This window comes from Cryphonectria parasitica (assembly GCF_011745365.1).
Source record: "Cryphonectria parasitica EP155 unplaced genomic scaffold M406scaffold_1, whole genome shotgun sequence".
In the NCBI taxonomy this organism is placed as follows: Eukaryota; Fungi; Ascomycota; class Sordariomycetes; order Diaporthales; family Cryphonectriaceae; genus Cryphonectria; species Cryphonectria parasitica.
The window spans coordinates 3582195-3598723 of record NW_024468909.1 but is presented as its reverse complement, the minus strand read 5'-3'; the positions used below and the strand labels follow the sequence as shown (position 1 = coordinate 3598723).

The 16529-nt window shown below is 54.2% G+C and overlaps 3 protein-coding genes across 3 annotated transcripts; 2 read left to right on the top strand and 1 right to left on the bottom strand.

Annotated features, from left to right (window-relative positions):
- Positions 1-2224: 2224 nt before the first annotated feature.
- Positions 2225-4258, top strand: M406DRAFT_226753 (PalH-domain-containing protein; the record flags this gene model as incomplete). Its single annotated transcript, XM_040915747.1, has 2 exons — positions 2225-3775; positions 3878-4258. Coding segments are annotated over 2 exons (1932 nt in total), but the record flags the coding sequence as incomplete, so codon positions are not given.
- Positions 4259-6977: 2719 nt separating this feature from the next.
- On the top strand, positions 6978-8515 carry M406DRAFT_246417 (longevity assurance proteins LAG1/LAC1; the record flags this gene model as incomplete). Its single annotated transcript, XM_040916406.1, has 3 exons — positions 6978-7170; positions 7332-8059; positions 8135-8515. The coding sequence occupies 3 exons, from the start codon at positions 6978-6980 to the stop codon at positions 8513-8515; spliced, it is 1302 nt and encodes a 433-aa protein (XP_040781371.1).
- Positions 8516-9461: 946 nt separating this feature from the next.
- Positions 9462-13786, bottom strand: M406DRAFT_344161 (uncharacterized protein; the record flags this gene model as incomplete). Its single annotated transcript, XM_040921951.1, has 5 exons — positions 9462-9514; positions 10660-10907; positions 10988-12663; positions 12745-13242; positions 13391-13786. 5 exons carry the CDS (start codon positions 13784-13786, stop codon positions 9483-9485), a joined length of 2850 nt encoding a protein of 949 aa, XP_040781370.1. The 3' UTR covers positions 9462-9482.
- Positions 13787-16529: the final 2743 nt, after the last annotated feature.

The following is a 16529-nucleotide window of genomic DNA, read 5'->3' as shown; positions in this document are numbered from 1 at the left end:
GCTGTGGGTTGTGATGGCCATGATTCGGGCTCTGTGTAATCCCTGAGAAGCCCAACCAGCAGCAGAATGGAATGTCTCGCCAAGTCAATCGCCCCCCTTCGACACGAGGGACCACCCTTCATGATCACCATCAGCAGCAGCAACAGCTTGTGGAGAGAGCCCTCGGATGGGGGCTGCGAGGTGTCGGGTCGGCATGTCCCTCCGCACTGCCAAGCGGAAGAGGATGGCCAGAACCAACGCGCGCCACTACGTCTCGATCATCGTCCATACCAAAGTAGGAAGGGAATATGCAGAAACTGCGCCCCACGGGGAAATCTGAACTTGGACTGGTTCTTGAATGCACACTACTAAAGTGCGTACTATGTATGCGGTCCGCACGGCGCGATAGTCCTTTTTCTTTCCTTCTCTCTTTTCCCTGGCTTTTCACTCTCGTATTCAGAACGCCTGTTAACTCAGAGCCATTTTGGCACTCGCCTGTCTGTGAAGGTCATTGGAGCAACATTCTTCTTCTTTAACCTTTGCCGGCAGCATTAGTGGTAATCTGTCATAAATGAGACGACATGATCTGTACGACATGAGGAGCGGGCTGGCTATGCACCTGAATGCCACCCACATATGTGCATCGCCACGAGATAAACCTTATTTGGAAAGCAAGAAACACACGCACAACCGTGTGAACAGGCTGAGGCGCTAACTGTGCTCTGGCCCAGCACCAGCGCTGGCACAGCGGTTTGATGTACTGTTCTGGTAAGGTACAGGGCACGGATTTGGGCTCTTCCAGTTCTCGCCCTAGTTCCCTTATAAGCCTGAGCGCCGGGCCCATCCCAACTCTGTGGTAGCCCCCACGCAGAAGCCGTTACAGCCTACAACCTAGTGTCTCAATTCGTCAAACGGCCCAACATACATTGACTTGTTCGGCGACTACGATGCACTACTTTTCGTTCCATGTTGCAAGATAGAATTCTGTACGACGGTCAAAGAACCTCGGCGCTGGAAGAGATAGATTCTTGCGGAGTCTCTGCTCTCCTCAGACGTTGTGAGCATGTGAGACTACCAGCCATTCAGCGCCCATTCTACTTCTGGCTGGGATGGTGGGGCGCATACGTCTCCAGGTGGATAAGGGGGAGGAGGGCGTTGAGGGGTCTGGTTGGGCGAGAGGGGGGTGGGCTGCTTGTCAAAATGGCAGGAGGGACATACGATAGTATGTAGACGAGAGAGAGAGAGGAAAAGGGTTAGTTGGACAATGCGCACAGTGCCTGCCTGCCTTGCCTCATCCCTTAATCGCCCGTCCCTGCCGTCTTACACCATGTACCAGAGTCTTCATCTTTTCCACGTCCCCCAGCCAGTCCTGAGCCCCACTGCCGCTCTGTCATCTCCAGGCCGAGTCCGCCCAAGTCTCCATGTCTCTTCTCTGTCCCTCACTCTCTCCTTGGCTGCTCCCGGTCTGAGCCCCGACTCCAAATACCTCCCAAGGGTAAAACGCTTTCGAGACAGACAGATACAGATCCGGCCAGGCACTTTTGTCCAGAGATACCCGGTTCCCCTTGACTCGTCCTCATCCTCGTTCCTTGTCTCCAGCGTCACTTTACTTTCTAACGCACAACACTCTTGCATCCCGCCCATCTCTCCCGATCATCCCTCGACTGCACACACCCCGGATTTTCTCGGCGCCCAGCCCTTTCCCTCATTCATCCCTCCTCCCGTGTTGCAGGACACATCCGCCTCAATCCTCTCCTTTGGACAATTGACAATATCCGACCGACGCTCCGACATCGCGCGCAAACTCTTGTGATTGGAGACGACGACTTTTGTGGATCAAGAGACGAGATCAGGAGAAGGGGAAAAAGAAGAGAAGAAGAAAAGCTCAGCGCCAGAGGTCACGAGCGTTTTTGCTGCATGGGCGAGGTGGCACAGTGACGAACCCGACGATACTGACAACCTGTACGACAACGAAGACCGACGACAACGATTATACCCACGATCACCGACATCACTCCGTCTCAATCATTTCCATTCCCGCCGCGATTGGCCGCATCATCAGCTGGGAAAGCCCTCACGGATGGCGTGTCCGAGGTAGGCAATATTTTTGTTTTGCCGGAGGCGATTGCCCAGTAGAGATTCTGCCAGCGGCTGGCCGCGACCCGCCCGGGACCCGTTGCCAGCCATGGACCTGCGTCTGTTCATCCTGGCGTCTGTTACGTCGGCGGCGGCGGCAGCATCATCGCTGGCATCTGATTGTTCGGCTGTCAGCCTGCCAGCAGGAGGTGTACTCGACATCGCGGGGAGAGGCACCATCACCCTTACCCAGGCTGCCGTCTTCACCCCAGAATGCACCCAATCATCACTACCTGTCGCCGTTGCCAACACGGGCATATTAGAAGTCCAAGAGAAGGCCAGCGACAGCACCTCAGCCTTTGAGGTTCGAGATCCTTTTTACGCCTCGACCTTTCCTCAATGCTATGCCCTCGCCGCGACCACCGTTATCGCGTACACGCTGGTTATCATGTTGCTCATCACGCCACGATCGTTTCTTGACGGCGGTGTGGTCGTGCTCGGAAGGGGGGGCTTCACGAGTGGTGGGACAGGCGGCCAGAATATCGGAGGCCGTCCCTGGCTGCAGAAGATGGCCGCTACTTTTGTTGCCGTGTCCATGACCATCGCGACGGTCGACACCTTCCGAGTCGCCGAGCAGCAGTATGCTGGTGGATACCAGAACGCCTCGGTGATGCAGGCCGACGTGCTGGGGAGCACGGAGCTCAAGGTCATCAAGATCATATCCGAGGCCTTCCTGTGGCTCGCACAGGCCCAGACCCTCATCAGACTCTTCCCCCGGCAGCGGGAGAAGATCATCATCAAGTGGACTGCCTTTGCATTGATCGCCTTTGGTGTCCTCTTCGACTCCCTCAACAGTTTCATGTACACGACCGCAGGCGCTACACGCCCTCGCTCCTTCACCGACGCCATCCCCGCGCTCAGTTATCTCTTTCAGCTCTCGCTTGGGGTTCTCTACGCCGCCTGGGTTGTCTACTACTCCTTCATGAAGAAACACTACGCGTACTACCACCCGCAGATGCGCAACATCGGACTTGTGGCCTTGCTCTCGGTCACGGCAGTCCTGGTCCCGATCGTGTTCTTCATCTTGGATATCTGCAAGCCGGACTTTACCAGCTGGGGTGATTATGTGCGCTGGGTTGGGGGTGCGGCAGCCAGCACCATAGTGTGGGAGTGGGTGGAACGAATCGAGGCACTAGAAAGAGAAGAGAAGAAGGACGGCATCCTGGGCCGAGAGGTGTTTGACGGGGACGAGATGCTGGGCATGTCAGTGTCGGAATACTCGTGGCCGCGAAAAAGGAGGAACACGAAGCGAGACGACGATGACGACGACGGCGGAGAGAGCGGTCATGCGACCAGGGCGAGGGCCGCCCCGACCTCCTCGGATGGGAAGAGCGGCCCTTGGCCATTGGTGTCGTCGATAGCCTCTCGATACCGGCAGAGGTCGAGGTCCAGGCCTCGCGACGACGGAGCGGGTGCTGAAGCTGGGACGCGCGGGGCTGCCAGGGGCGACAGGGGCGAGAGGAGCGGCACAATTCGGTTTCTGCAGCCGCCACTGTGGCCGACAAGACCGCCACCGGCTGCGACACCAGTGTCTAGGACCGACACGGCAAGTGCGGCCAGCACCGTCTATGCGGTGCACTACCAACCAATGGCCGACACAACCACTGGAGCGGCACCCGATGCTCGCCCAGACTCCACAATCGGAGCCCTGCCTGCCGCCGTTCCCGAGGTGGACGAACCTCTGGCACCGCAGTCGAGACGGAACAGTGCCGAAGATCGTACGGATGCGGTCGTCGACAGGGCCCTGGCCATCACCCCAGAGCCTTCAGTCACACCCAGCCAGTCTGCCAGCCAAGTTGCTGCTGGCCAGGCCGCCGGGCAGACCGCAGCTCACACCACCAACACCTCGACGCAGAGCGGTAGCAGGTTGCGGGGCTTGAGCCAGGCCACACAGCTGTTCCGCATGCCGTCCAGGGGAAACATGACCTCGACGGAGGCATCCCACAAAGCGAGCGAGCCGAGCTCACAAGACAGCAGCGGCCGCCGCAACTTCAAGTCACGCTTCGAAGACTTTGCCGTGACCCGAGCAGAGAGGCTGCGGGAGCGGATGAGGCCCGAGGTTGACACGAAAGCCCTGCCCGTGAGAGTGATTCCAGCACCACCGCGAAGGGGTGCTGCGCTACAGCAGCTTCGGCAGGAGCAGGCAGCAGAACAATATCAACAACAACAGGTAAATGGAGCCATGACGCCAAATCCATCATTGCGACACGCCCAGGCACCTTCCGTCAACATTAATAACAACAATAACACCACCACCGCAAGGGCGGCGGCGGCGGTCGGCTCGACATTTGTCTCGCCGCGGTTATGGCGGAGCAACAGCCAAGCATCGGATAACACACCGATCGCATCGTCATCACAGAACTCCTCTGGCGCAAACAGCCTGGAGATGACAAACCTAGCTCGGCCCATGCCAGTGTCAGGGCTCGAGTCTGAGACGGCGCCGGCTAGGTCCATTCAGGGGCCAACCTCGAGCGCGAGGCCTCCTCCAATCTAAAACCGAGGATTTTTGAACTTGTATTGGCACGTGGGATGGTTAGCTTCGGGATTTTTCTGTCTTTCTAGGCTCTACTATAGCGCATGGTGTTGGGGCGTCTCTTGATCCCTTTTTTCTTGCTTTTTCTCTCTTCCCTTCCCACACGGTGCATTTGGAGCGGCGGTGGACCCTTTTCCGGGAAGGCGGTGGACAAAAAGTGAAGTCCTCAGCTGAGGAGGGGTCTTTCTATATACCATTTACTACTACTGCCTTTTGGCTACGACAACCGAGGTCTCCTCTATATATTATTTCTTTTATGTAAGAGGCTCGGATACCCAGGAGCGCCCGCCAACGGAGGACAAGCGAGACGGGGGGTTACCATAGCAATCTGTACATGGGCAGAGATAGAGTGTCCTGAGACGGAATGCTCACAATGATGTTTACAAAACCTTGAATGACGCCCTCTAGCCACATTGAACTACGACAAAGTGATGATAAGTACTTATATAGATCCCTCTGAGACTCGCTTTCTATTCCAACAACTCGCAGCCTTGAGAGAAACCCTCCTGTCTTCTCCTCTGGCGCCAGGTGCGGCAATGCATTGACATGAGGGTGATAAATAAGCCCTCCTTCACGGAGGTCTTCTGTAGACTATCATGCAAAGTTCAGGACTCGGTCGTCTTTTTTGTTCTTCTTCTTCTTCTCCCCGAGACCGTCCGAGACGAACAAGGAGGGACTCGATTTGATGTTCATGTACATCCCATTCAAATCCTATCAGAACCAGAAGCAGGGCAAGGGGCCCAGTGTAATGGAAAGCAGACCAGATCACGGACAGGACGGGATTTGATCGAGAGGCAGCGGCCCACATAGAGAGCGGGGGTTGGGAGAGGAAAGAAACCTTTTGTCTTTCCCTGTTCCGTTCAGGGGGGACGGACCGGCCGGGATTTAGCAGAGGCCCGATGGTAGAGGACAGCCCGGGCATGCCGGCGCTTGTGAGATGTCACCGGGTCTGGCGGTGCGGGTGGCCTTTTTTTTTTTTTTTTTTTTTTTTTTCCCTCTTCAAACTTTTTCCCTGGGGGTCTCCTCTTCCGTCTAAGGATCGGGTCTGGGAAGAAGAAAAGAAACCTGCATATGGCTTGTCTGGAGCCGGCGATTCCCGCTGGAGAGGGAGGGAGGGAGTGTGGATCGAGGGGAGATGGCGTCATGCGCGCCGAGGCAGAGGGTTTGCTACTCAGTACTGAATGTACTGATGTGGTACACAGGTACTCCTACTGTATACGTACTCAAGTATGTATGTACTTATTGTCCTTGTTGTAGGGTGTACAGAATATATTTGTACTATGTATGCCAAGATGTTATCGATAAGGGAGGTCAGGAGGAAATAAGGGGGGACCGATCATGGGCGGCCGAAGGGTCGAGCAGTTCTCAGCATGTGACAACAAACAAGTTTTCCCTCATTCAGCATGTTCTCTCAGTTTCAAGTCAAGAAATTTCAATTCTTTAGAGCCAATATATAGCATGTAGCCTTTAGATGCCAACGCTAATTCAGATTGATAGAATTGGGAGGAACATTGAACAAGTTGAAGACTTGCTGGAATAGGCATGAATAACCACATGCAATCCCCCATAATTTTACTACTACTAACACTACTATAATCCAAATTTTTTGTCATGTGGAGGGTTACTGTACCCAATGCCAAACCACCCACCAACCCCCTCTAACCCTCCTGAATGTCGATTCTGAACTTCTTTTTTTGATCCTCACCACAGGCACAAGAGTTATCTGAGAGAGGTTGTGGGTGATCATCTCTCTGCCGTGCCACCACTTTTGGCTTTACTCAACCCATCCACCGCACCACCTACCTCCACATGTCTCCATAGTTCATACAGGCCATACTACTAGCAGTACTACCATACTATGTGATAAAAGCACTACCGTGGTGTACTATCGTACTAGCCCGCCGCGGCGAAAAACCCCTGGGACCCTTGCCGTTCAAGTACAGCAAGTACTATGCCATCTACCCCCGGTCCCCTTTCTAATGTCCGCGAAATTTTATCATTTGGCGGTGCACCACCAACCAGAGACCACCACCACCACCTCTTTCTCTGCCCTCACCCAACCTGACTAACCATCTCTTTCTCCCCCTCCTCTTCTTCTGACTATCGCTCCTTTTTTTTCTCCCCTGTTCTTCTCGGTCGATAACCGTGCAAGCGACAGGACCGAGAGAACCTTGGCTTCAAAAGACGGAAAGAGAAAGAAGAAGAAAAAGGATAGCATTCCAAAGGAGTGAAACATCCATCTTCCTCCTCCTCTCTCCCAACCACAAGTCCTCTTCCGCCCCCGTGTCTCGGTTTTCGACACCTTGGAGAGACAAGAAAGACGCCCATCATGGCCGACTCAGAACCCTTCCCACTGCTCAACACAAACGATCACTTCTCCTCTTCACAAGATGCCACCGCCAGCTCGGCCAAGCGCAGGAGGAAGTCGAGCGCCATACAGGCGGAGCTTCTCAGGGGTGACACCGGCGCCCCGTCGCTGGCGACCTCGTTCGCCCACCTGAACGCTGCCAGTGGAAGAGTATGTCTTTTTGCTTTCCTTCTTTTTTTCTTTTTTTCCATGGGGTTCATCATAAACCTAATACTCTCCCTGTTTTCTCTCCCCCCCCCCCCTTCCCCTTCTTAGTGGCCACGATCGCTAACTCCTTCTCTCTTGCCTCCCCTCTTTAGCGAACCGACTCGAAAGATGGCCCCGCGGCCTCGAAACGCCAGTCCAAGCGACGCAAGGCACGCGGCCTGGCGCAGAGGGCCACCAATTACGTCGTCAAGCACACCTGGGCCCTCCCCGCCCTGCTGCTCTTCGTCTTCGCCAGCCTCTACGCCATACACCCCACCGAGTCCAACCCCGTCTCCCACTTCATCTTCCTCAGCTACAAGCTGGCCCCCGCGGCCGACGCCGCCCCGGACGCCCCGGCGCAGTACGGCAAGGGTCTATGGGACATTGCTTTTGTCATCTTCTACGCCATCGTCCTGTCCTTCACCCGCGAGTTCATCATGCAGGAGCTGCTGCGGCCCCTGGCCCGCTTCGCCGGCCTCCGCTCCAAGGGCAAGCAGATGCGCTTCATGGAGCAGATGTACACCGCCGTCTACTTTGGCTCCACCGGGCCCTGGGGCATGTACATCATGAGCCACACCCCCGTCTGGTACTTCAACACCACCGGCATGTACGCCGGCTTCCCCCACATGACCCACGAGGCCATGTTCAAGTTCTACTACCTGTTCCAGGCCGCCTACTGGCTCCAGCAGCTCATGGTCATGGTCCTCGGCCTCGAGGCCCCGCGCAAGGACTACAACGAACTTGTTGGTCACCACCTTGTCAGCCTGGCCCTTATCGGCCTCAGCTACCGCTTCCATTTTACCTACATCGGATTGGCCGTGTACATTACACACGACATTAGTGACTTCTTCCTCGCGGTAAGTTCTTCCTTTGTCTTTTTGTACTGCATGCCGAACTATCTTGCTAATCACTTCTTCATCGTGACACTATAGACCTCCAAGTCTCTCAACTACATCGACAGCCCCCTCCAGGGCCCCTACTTCGCCTTCTTCATGGGCGTGTGGATCTACATGCGCCACTACCTCAACCTGGGCATCATCTACTCCCTCTTCACCGAGTTCAAGACCGTCGGGCCCTTTGAGCTGAACTGGGAAACCCAGCAGTACAAGTGCTGGATCTCCCAGTACATCACCATCGCTCTGCTGTCTGCCCTGCAGGCCCTCAACCTCTTCTGGCTCTTCTTCATCATCCGCATCGCCTACCGCTTCCTCTTCTTCAACATCATCAAGGATGACCGCGAGGACGGCGAGGAGAGCGACGAGGACGTCACTGCCAACGGCCATGTCGCAAATAGCACCGCCAAGAATGACTGAGAGAAGAAGAGAACCCGCGGACTCCCCAATATGGATATTCTGAGCTCTGATGTCCTGCTGCACGCCTTCTTCGAGTCCGGACATCTTTTGTATATGACATATTCTCTTCTTTCTCTCTTTTCTCTTAATCTTTGGACGCCGGATTGTAATACCATCCACTCGCTTTTCGTTTCTTCTTCGTTTTCTCACCAAACTCTTTAAACAGCCCCCTTTTTTATGTCTCTCTTCTCGTTTCTTTCTCTGGGAAGGCTTCAAAGGCTGTACTCGATATTCACTGATGACCTGGTGTCCGATATGAATGGGAATTTGTCTGCTATGGACTCGCTACGACACACAACACAAGGAGGAGGACGAGGGAAGGGGCTCATACATCTACCTCGTAATGACGACGATATGAACAACGTTTGGGAAAGAAGAGCATGGGGGCTCTTTTCTTCTCTTGGGGTGGGGGGGAGGCGAGGGGCGTAACAGAACAATGTCCAAAACTGGCCCGCAAGAAACGCAAACAAAGCCAATATTCAGTAAAGATGAAGAAAAACAAGGGGGGAAAAAAGGCATTGCGGCGGTGTATCGGCGTTTTGCTATATGAAGACCTACCTTGTCGGTTTTTATTTCACGCTCGCTACAATAGAATATACTCTTCTAGTCCACGGGAAGATGGACTGGATGGGGCTCGGTGCAGGGAGTGGGGTAAAAGAAAGGGACGTAGGGAACCGGGGGGTGGGGGGAGGGGGCTCAGTTCAACGTCAACAAAACCCTCCCGAGAAAGAAAGCCAGCATCAGCTCTGAAGATTGCCTGGCGTCTCTTGTGTCCAAAGATGAGTGATGAAAGAGGCCCGTCCTACTAGTGTATCCTTCTGGTAGAAATTGTAGTGGTGATTGGTTAACAGACCTTCAACGGGGCGCACATACGGACGGCCAAGTCAAGACATTTGGTGCACGAATTCCGACGCATAAAACATACTCGTCATTTGCCTTCTTGCCTGCTGCTGTCGGTATCTGCAAGACGGAGAGTCCGACATGGAATCCCAAGGGTCTAAGATAAGTACTGGATACCATGATGTGCGCTGAGCTGTAGCAACAACCATCATCAAATACGAAAAAAAAATAAAAAATTAACACACAAAAACACATCTGCCTTGGTTTTTCTTTTGAGAACCCCTCTGAAAATGCTGGTGCCTCATCGTTAGGTAAAGGTGGGGGGAGGGGCAGCATAAGTTTCGTTAACCCATTAATGATCATATCAAAAGTGCTGCTGGAATCATTCTCATAGTTGCCCCTCAAAACATGAACCACGACCCGTAACAAGGAGGCAAAGGGAGGAAAAAATGAGGGGGGACAAGGATTAGAGGCAGAACAGAAAAAATAAGGATACAACCAAGACCAGTCTCAAAATAAGAACACAAATTTTAGATGAGAGCTTGTGGGGGAAAAAAAACATGAAAAGAGAAGATATTAAGCCCTCTCGCTATCCGAGAGTCCCCAAGTCGAAAAAGGAAGGGCATGAAAAACAATCGCTGGTCATCCGAAAGGAGAGAAGAAGTTGAAATGAACCGGAAAGTCCGGTGTGTAGGTATCTTCAAAGACGCATTAATGATTTCCTCTCCCCTTTCCACAGGCGTGACCAGTACGTCCCGAAACAATAAACGCCATTCTCATGAAAGCGCGGCCGTGTGAATCCTCGAGAAACTCATTCTGTGTGATCCGCAAATTGTTTCAAAGGGGGGAAAAAAGAAAGAAAGGAAAAACAAGGCAAGCCATCGGCTGGGTCAGTCAGTCTTCTTTGTCCCTTGGAAAGACACCCCCCTGAACTCCTAGAGCCTCTAATGGGTGTCTGGCCCTTTGATGGTAAATGCCGCCAAACGCCGCCGATGCATAGAAAACAGAACTGGGTTGAGAGACGTGAGATCCGAATCGCAAGTTGAGTCTTGGTCGACTCAGGGTATTATGCGGCTCGTCTATGGTATGCAACATCGCGCATTTGTACAATGAAAACAGTCGAGAGGATTTGTTGTGGTGAGGCAGAAGAAAAAAGCCGGGTCATTGCTCGCGGGTGATCATGCTGAGGCCAGACAGCTCAACAGCTGGAGTTGGTGGCGCCGAAGGAAGGTTGTGGGTCGACATGCTGCCGATGCTATCGCTACCATCGTCTGAGTGTTCATCGCTACTGTCCTTCCCAGCGGACAGAAGGGCTTCTCGCATAGCCCTCCGAGCCTGCTGCTTGGCTGCAAGCGCAGCTTTGGCGGCCTCTTCAGCCTTGGCTTGTTTCTGCCACATGGCGAAGTACCTGCCTTCTTTAGTGATCAGCTCATCGTGGGTTCCGCGTTCGACGATGCGGCCCCGGTGGAGAACAAGAATCTGCTCCGCATGGGTGATGGTGGAGAGTCGGTGCCTAAACAGTCATGGAGAAGAAAAAGTCAGATTGGCTGATCAATGGTGTTACCGCAACAAAGAGTAAGGGGTCCCACTTACGCGATGATCAACATGGTCTTGCCCTCGCCCAGCTCCTTGTTCTGGAAGAGCTTGCCCTGGATCTGCTGCTCGGTCTCGGAATCAAGGGCCGACGTCGCCTCGTCCAGCAAAATGATTTTGGGCTTCTTCAAGATGGTGCGAGCGATGGAAATGCGCTGCTTCTCGCCACCACTGAGACGCATGCCGCGCTCTCCAACCTTGGTCTCGTAGCCATCCGGAAATGACATGATGCGGTCGTGGATGCTTGCTGCCCGGCAGGCTTCGAAGATCTCCTCGTCGGTACAGTCCTGGTTGGCGTACTTGAGATTGTATCTGATGGTCTCGTTGAACAGGATCGTCTCCTGGGGCACGACACCGATCGCCTTACGCACCGAGTCGATGGTCAGGTCCTTAACATCTCGGCCATCGATCTCGATGTTGCCCTCCTTGGTGTTGTAGTACCGAAACATGAGACGGAAAATGGTCGATTTGCCGCCCCCCGATTCACCAACGAAAGCCGTGGTAGTGCCAGGTCGACATTCGAAAGACAAATCCCTCAGTGCCGGACTGTTGGCGTAGTCGAAGTCCACCTTCTTCCACCGGATGTGTCCCTGGCAGTCCTGAAGGGGTGGGACGCCGGGCTTGTCGTTCATGTTGGGCTGAATCTTGAAGAGCTCCAGCAGACGCTCTCCCGAGATCATGGCCTGCTGGACTGTGCGGTAAAAGGACCCAAAGAAGTTGAGCGGCCCCTGCAGCTGGGTCAGGTATGTCATGACCATGATGAACTGCGCCATGTCGCGGCGCCCAATGACCACCTCGTACGCCGCAATGGTCATGACAATCAGCATACCGCTGACGAAGACGACGGTCTGGCACATGTTCATCATGTTCATGCCGGCCGTGACCCTCGCCTCGGCGTTCTGGAAGGTCTTGATAGCACCTCGGTAGCGAGTAAACTCAAAGGGCTCAGCGTTGAAGTATTTGACAGTCTCGTAGGCGGTGATGGAGTCGTTCTTCACAGCCTCCTCCTCCCTGTCGGCGTTGACCATGTCGCGTCTTTGGTCGGCCCTGGTCGACGCCATGTTGATGGTCAGGACGAGGTAAGAGAAGGTGATGATGGTGGCGCAGAGGGCATAGATGGGACCGAATTCGACCCAGAAGAAGCCGATAGCGACGAAGAGGTCCAGCAGGGTCGGGGCTACCTGGAAGGTGGTCTGCTCGAGGAACTGGTTGACGGAGCCGCCCTTGTTGAGTGCAGATAGCAGCTCGCCGGTCCGCTTTCCGAGGTGGAAATCCAGCGAGAGCGAGTGGACATGCTCGAAGGCTGCCGTCTGCAGCGAGATGTACGAGTGCTGGGTGACGGGGATCCACAGCATGGAGCGGAGAGAGCCGAGGATGGCCGACGGGCCCTGCATCAGCTTCAGGCTCAGGAAGATGACGAGCTCCCGCCACGGCATGGCAGCACTGCCCGTCTTGGAGGCTTCGGCCAGGGCGTTGACCAGGATGCCCAGGCGGATGGGTACCAGGACGTTGACGGCACGCTGCAGGACCACGAGGATGAAGCAGACCAGCACCAGCAGCTGGAGCCTGGGTTCGTTCGCGGGCCACAGGTAGGGGAAGAAGACGCGGTAGCCACGCAGGTACTCCCACCAGGAGCGGTGAGGCAGCTTCTCTGGGCGGTAGAAGGCAAACTCGGCCTGCTTAGGGCGAGCAGACTTGGTGATCCCGTTGCCACGGCGAGCATCACTTGCTCTTCTTCTCTGCGGCCTGTAGCTGACCGCACCGCCGCCGCCGTTCGCATGACCGTTCGCCAGCGCGTGGACGTTAGCCTCGTGGCCCGTCGCATGACCACCACCATTCAGCAGCGGCGTAGCTTCGTCAGCACTACTGGCCAGGGCGTCCGTCGTCGAAGACCAATGAAATGTTCTTGTGAGGCCGCGGAGGCAGACGTAGAGGACGACCAATCCAGTCAGCGTGCAGGTGCGGATGACTAAGACGGAGAGAAATGTGGCGTCGGCCGGGATTGGTTTCCGGTTCGAGTTGGTGTCGCGCAGCTCCAGAGGGCTGTTGCTGCTGCTGCTGCTATTCGAGGTCAACTTGTGAAGTCTGCCACTGCCGTTGGGGACCACAAGGAAGGCGAGGAGGAGGAGGATCAATTCGTATGCAAGTCCGATGCACCAGACTGTGAAGTGGATGGGGTTCGGCTTGTCCAGCTTCTTTCCAAACAGCGAGAATTCGATGTACTGCCAGAAGAAGATGCCGCCCAGGTTGTATACCTAAAAAGAAGAAGAAAATGGTCATGTAAAATTAGCCTCAAACCACCAAGCCCCCTCAGCTCATGCAGACAAGACAGCAGGGGAAGGAACAAGAGGAAAACAGGGGAAAGAAGGTGTGGGGGGTTTTTTTGGGGGGGGGGGGCCTCACGAGAAGCTCATCGTTGGAGAACCGGTCAGTCTTGGACCAACCTGCCTGGATACACTGAAGGACAATGTGTGCCACATGTGCGACAAAGGTGAGCACAACCACAGCAGTGCCGGCCTTGAAGCAGAGGGAGGCGCGCGGTGAGAAGTCTGTAGCTGCAGCGTCGAGAGCCTCAGACTTCTCGACCTTTATCCTGGTGACGGGCAGGGGCTTGCCACCTGGGCCTGTAGCGGTGGGGGGCTCAATATCTTCTTGTCGTCGTGACGCGATCACACTATGAACCGCGAAAATGACTCCAAAGGCCAGTAGGAGGAAGAAGGGATACAACACCTGGGCCTGCAGGAGAAGAGCTTGTGCAATGGCAAAGCCCGAGCGGCCCCAGCCGACCTCTCGAGCCATCGTGTCCTGTCCGAAGAGAGAAAGTGTGAGTTTTTGGAGATCATCTTTTTTTTCCCCCTTTCTTTCGGGAAGCCAGTCTTGGCAACGTCTGCGCGGACAAAGGTTTTTTTCTTTCTTGGTTATTTGGTTTCTGGCAAGCTTACGAGTATTCGGGAGCACTAAGACATGGGTCCCCGTCTTCTGTGGCGATGCCGTCGTGCAGACCCTGATCTCGTGTCAGTAAAATGGATTGGTTCCATGGCCAGAATATATACTAAAAGCGGCGATTGCAGGAGTAATAGCACCGGACGGTGGGGTACAGGTTAGGTTGGATTGGTTAGTACTCACGACAGCCGGTGGCAAAACAACAGTCGGCAAGAAGTAGTAATAATAGTAGACGTAGTAGTAGTAGTAGTAGTAGTAGTAGTAGTAGTAGTAGTAGTAGTAGTAGTAGTAGTAGTAGTAGTAGTAGTAGTCAACGAGGGACGACGACGATCTGGGCTGAGTCCAGCTGTCGAGATCGCCGATGGAGGAGGGGACGGAAGAGGTCTTGGGAGGGGGGAAGAGAGAGAGAGAGGGAGAGAGGGGGAGAGAGAGAGAGAGAGAGAGAGAGAGAGAGAGAGAGAGAGAGAGAGAGAAGAGCCTCTTGAAAGAGAAGAGATCGTGACAACAACAACAACCACAACTTAATAAAAAAAATAAGGTGGAGGAGAGGCGGGGGGTGGAAGGATGAAGACAAAAATCACAACCCTTGACCGACCGACGTCCGTGAATTGATGGGGAACCAAGGGGATTATGGATAGGATTTCAAACGAATGATGAAATGTATGTTGTACCAGGATAGCGAGCGGATAGTAGCTGCCAGATTGAAGTCTAGAACTGTGGTGGGGCACCAGCTGCCAGGGTTTGGAAGAGTAGACAGGCAAGGTATGTACATGTATGTTCTGAGGACCGCCAGGTACTTGTACAAAGTACAGGTAGTCTTATGGCCTTCCCGGTCGAGTATCAAGGTAGACAGGCTGGAGAAGCTGGACCGGTGGATGACATCTGGAGATAGTTGCAGGCAGGTAACAAGAGGTGTGGTGGGGTTGGTTGGTCCGGGTCGTATTCCGGTCTGTTAGGCGTTGTTGATGGATTGATCGATGGAGAATTACTTTTTCTTTGGATAATGGGTGTCGGGATACCTGGGGTGTTTTTACCCCCCGTTTGTTTCTTTTTTTCTTTTTCTTCTTCCTGATGTCCTTTCTGGAGCTCACAGTGACTCCCGCCCCAACTACATAGCACACTGTAAATTGAATTTCTTCCTTCTTCTCGTCCTCGTCTTCTCTTCCTTCTCCTCTGTTGTGTGGTTGAATCGTCCAGGGCAGGGGCCTGTCGGCGCGCAGGTCCGTCTATGATGTTGGTTTACTGGTTCGTATATGTGTATATGCGTTTGAAGCGAACCGGAAACACGTAAATTAGGCGGAGCAATAATAACCTCTTTCTTTTGCTTGGCAGAATTCCAAGGGTTTGTGCAGGACGAGACGGGCGTCAGATCTCCGCGAGGATTGAATTGACCCTTTTTTTTCCCTTCCGGCTCCTTCTTCCAGGTAGGGACGGAGGAGAGGCGGAGGAGAGAGAAGAAGAAGAAGAAGAAGAAGAAAAAAGTCGAGACGATGAGTTGAGACCAAAAACTGCAAGATCTCCTTAAGGGTTAAGGTTCAATGGCCGGAATACTGGTTCTCAAGTCGGAGCCGTCCCACGGCGGGCTTTGCATTTGGGGGACGCGGTGGGCCCTGCCGTCGAGGATGGCGATGCAGCCAAACAGAACGCGCAGCCAAACAGAGCTCGCAGCCTTGCCCCCTTCACCGCTTGACGCTTTCTACAGAGTGCTTGCAGGAAGCACTTGACTCTTTCCAACGATTTCCTTAACTCTATTCTGTCTGGCACCGGGAGAAGGAAGGCCTCGGTGTCTCAACTTGGTCCCGTCCTGGTCCGTTGGTGAGTTTCTTTCGCGTATGCTATCGTCCTCGCCATTCCTTGTGTGCTTGCTCGCCCGCTTGTTGTTTACTTTAGCAGGGACGTCAATACCTTGCTTCGGCCCAGAGAAGGCCTGCCTTGCCCTGCCTCGTCTTGCCTGCCTGCCTGCCTGCCTGCCTGCCTGCCTGCCTGCCTGCCTGTTTGCCTGCCCGCCTGGCCTGTGTGAATGAGAAGTAGAAGAAGCTTGTTTGTTAAGCGTGTGTGTCCCGGTCGGACCCTGAATTGGACCTGTGGAGGGTTCAACGAAACGAGGACGAAACTCCCGCGTAGCCGTGCCGCGGCTGGCCAGTGGTGTAGTTCTTTTTCTTGTACTGTGCGGTGCGGTAATGACTCGCCTACCTGCCCCCAGCTAACGTATCGAGATCGAGCATTTGTGTGCATGTGCGCCCTCATTTTTCCCCCCACCTCTCTCTTTTTATTCTTCTTCTTGCTCTTCACTCTCTTCTTTTCCCTTTTCCCTTTTCCCTTTCGAAATTTGACACCATGGGTCAGTCGAGGTGATACACATGAGGTGCGCGTGCTCAAGACGGGGTCGGACGCCGCCAGTGTCGATTTTGGTGACTGGCTTGTAACGGTAACACGCCGTGGAGCATGCAATTGCAAGTACTATAACGCAGTAGTCAATTGGTTGTCTGCTCACTATAGGGTGCCTACTTGAGGTACCGTAGCAGTACTGTGGTGGTGGCGGTAGTGGTAAGTAGTTCGGTAGCACCATAGTAGGCCTCCTGGGCGGCCGCTGTTTTAC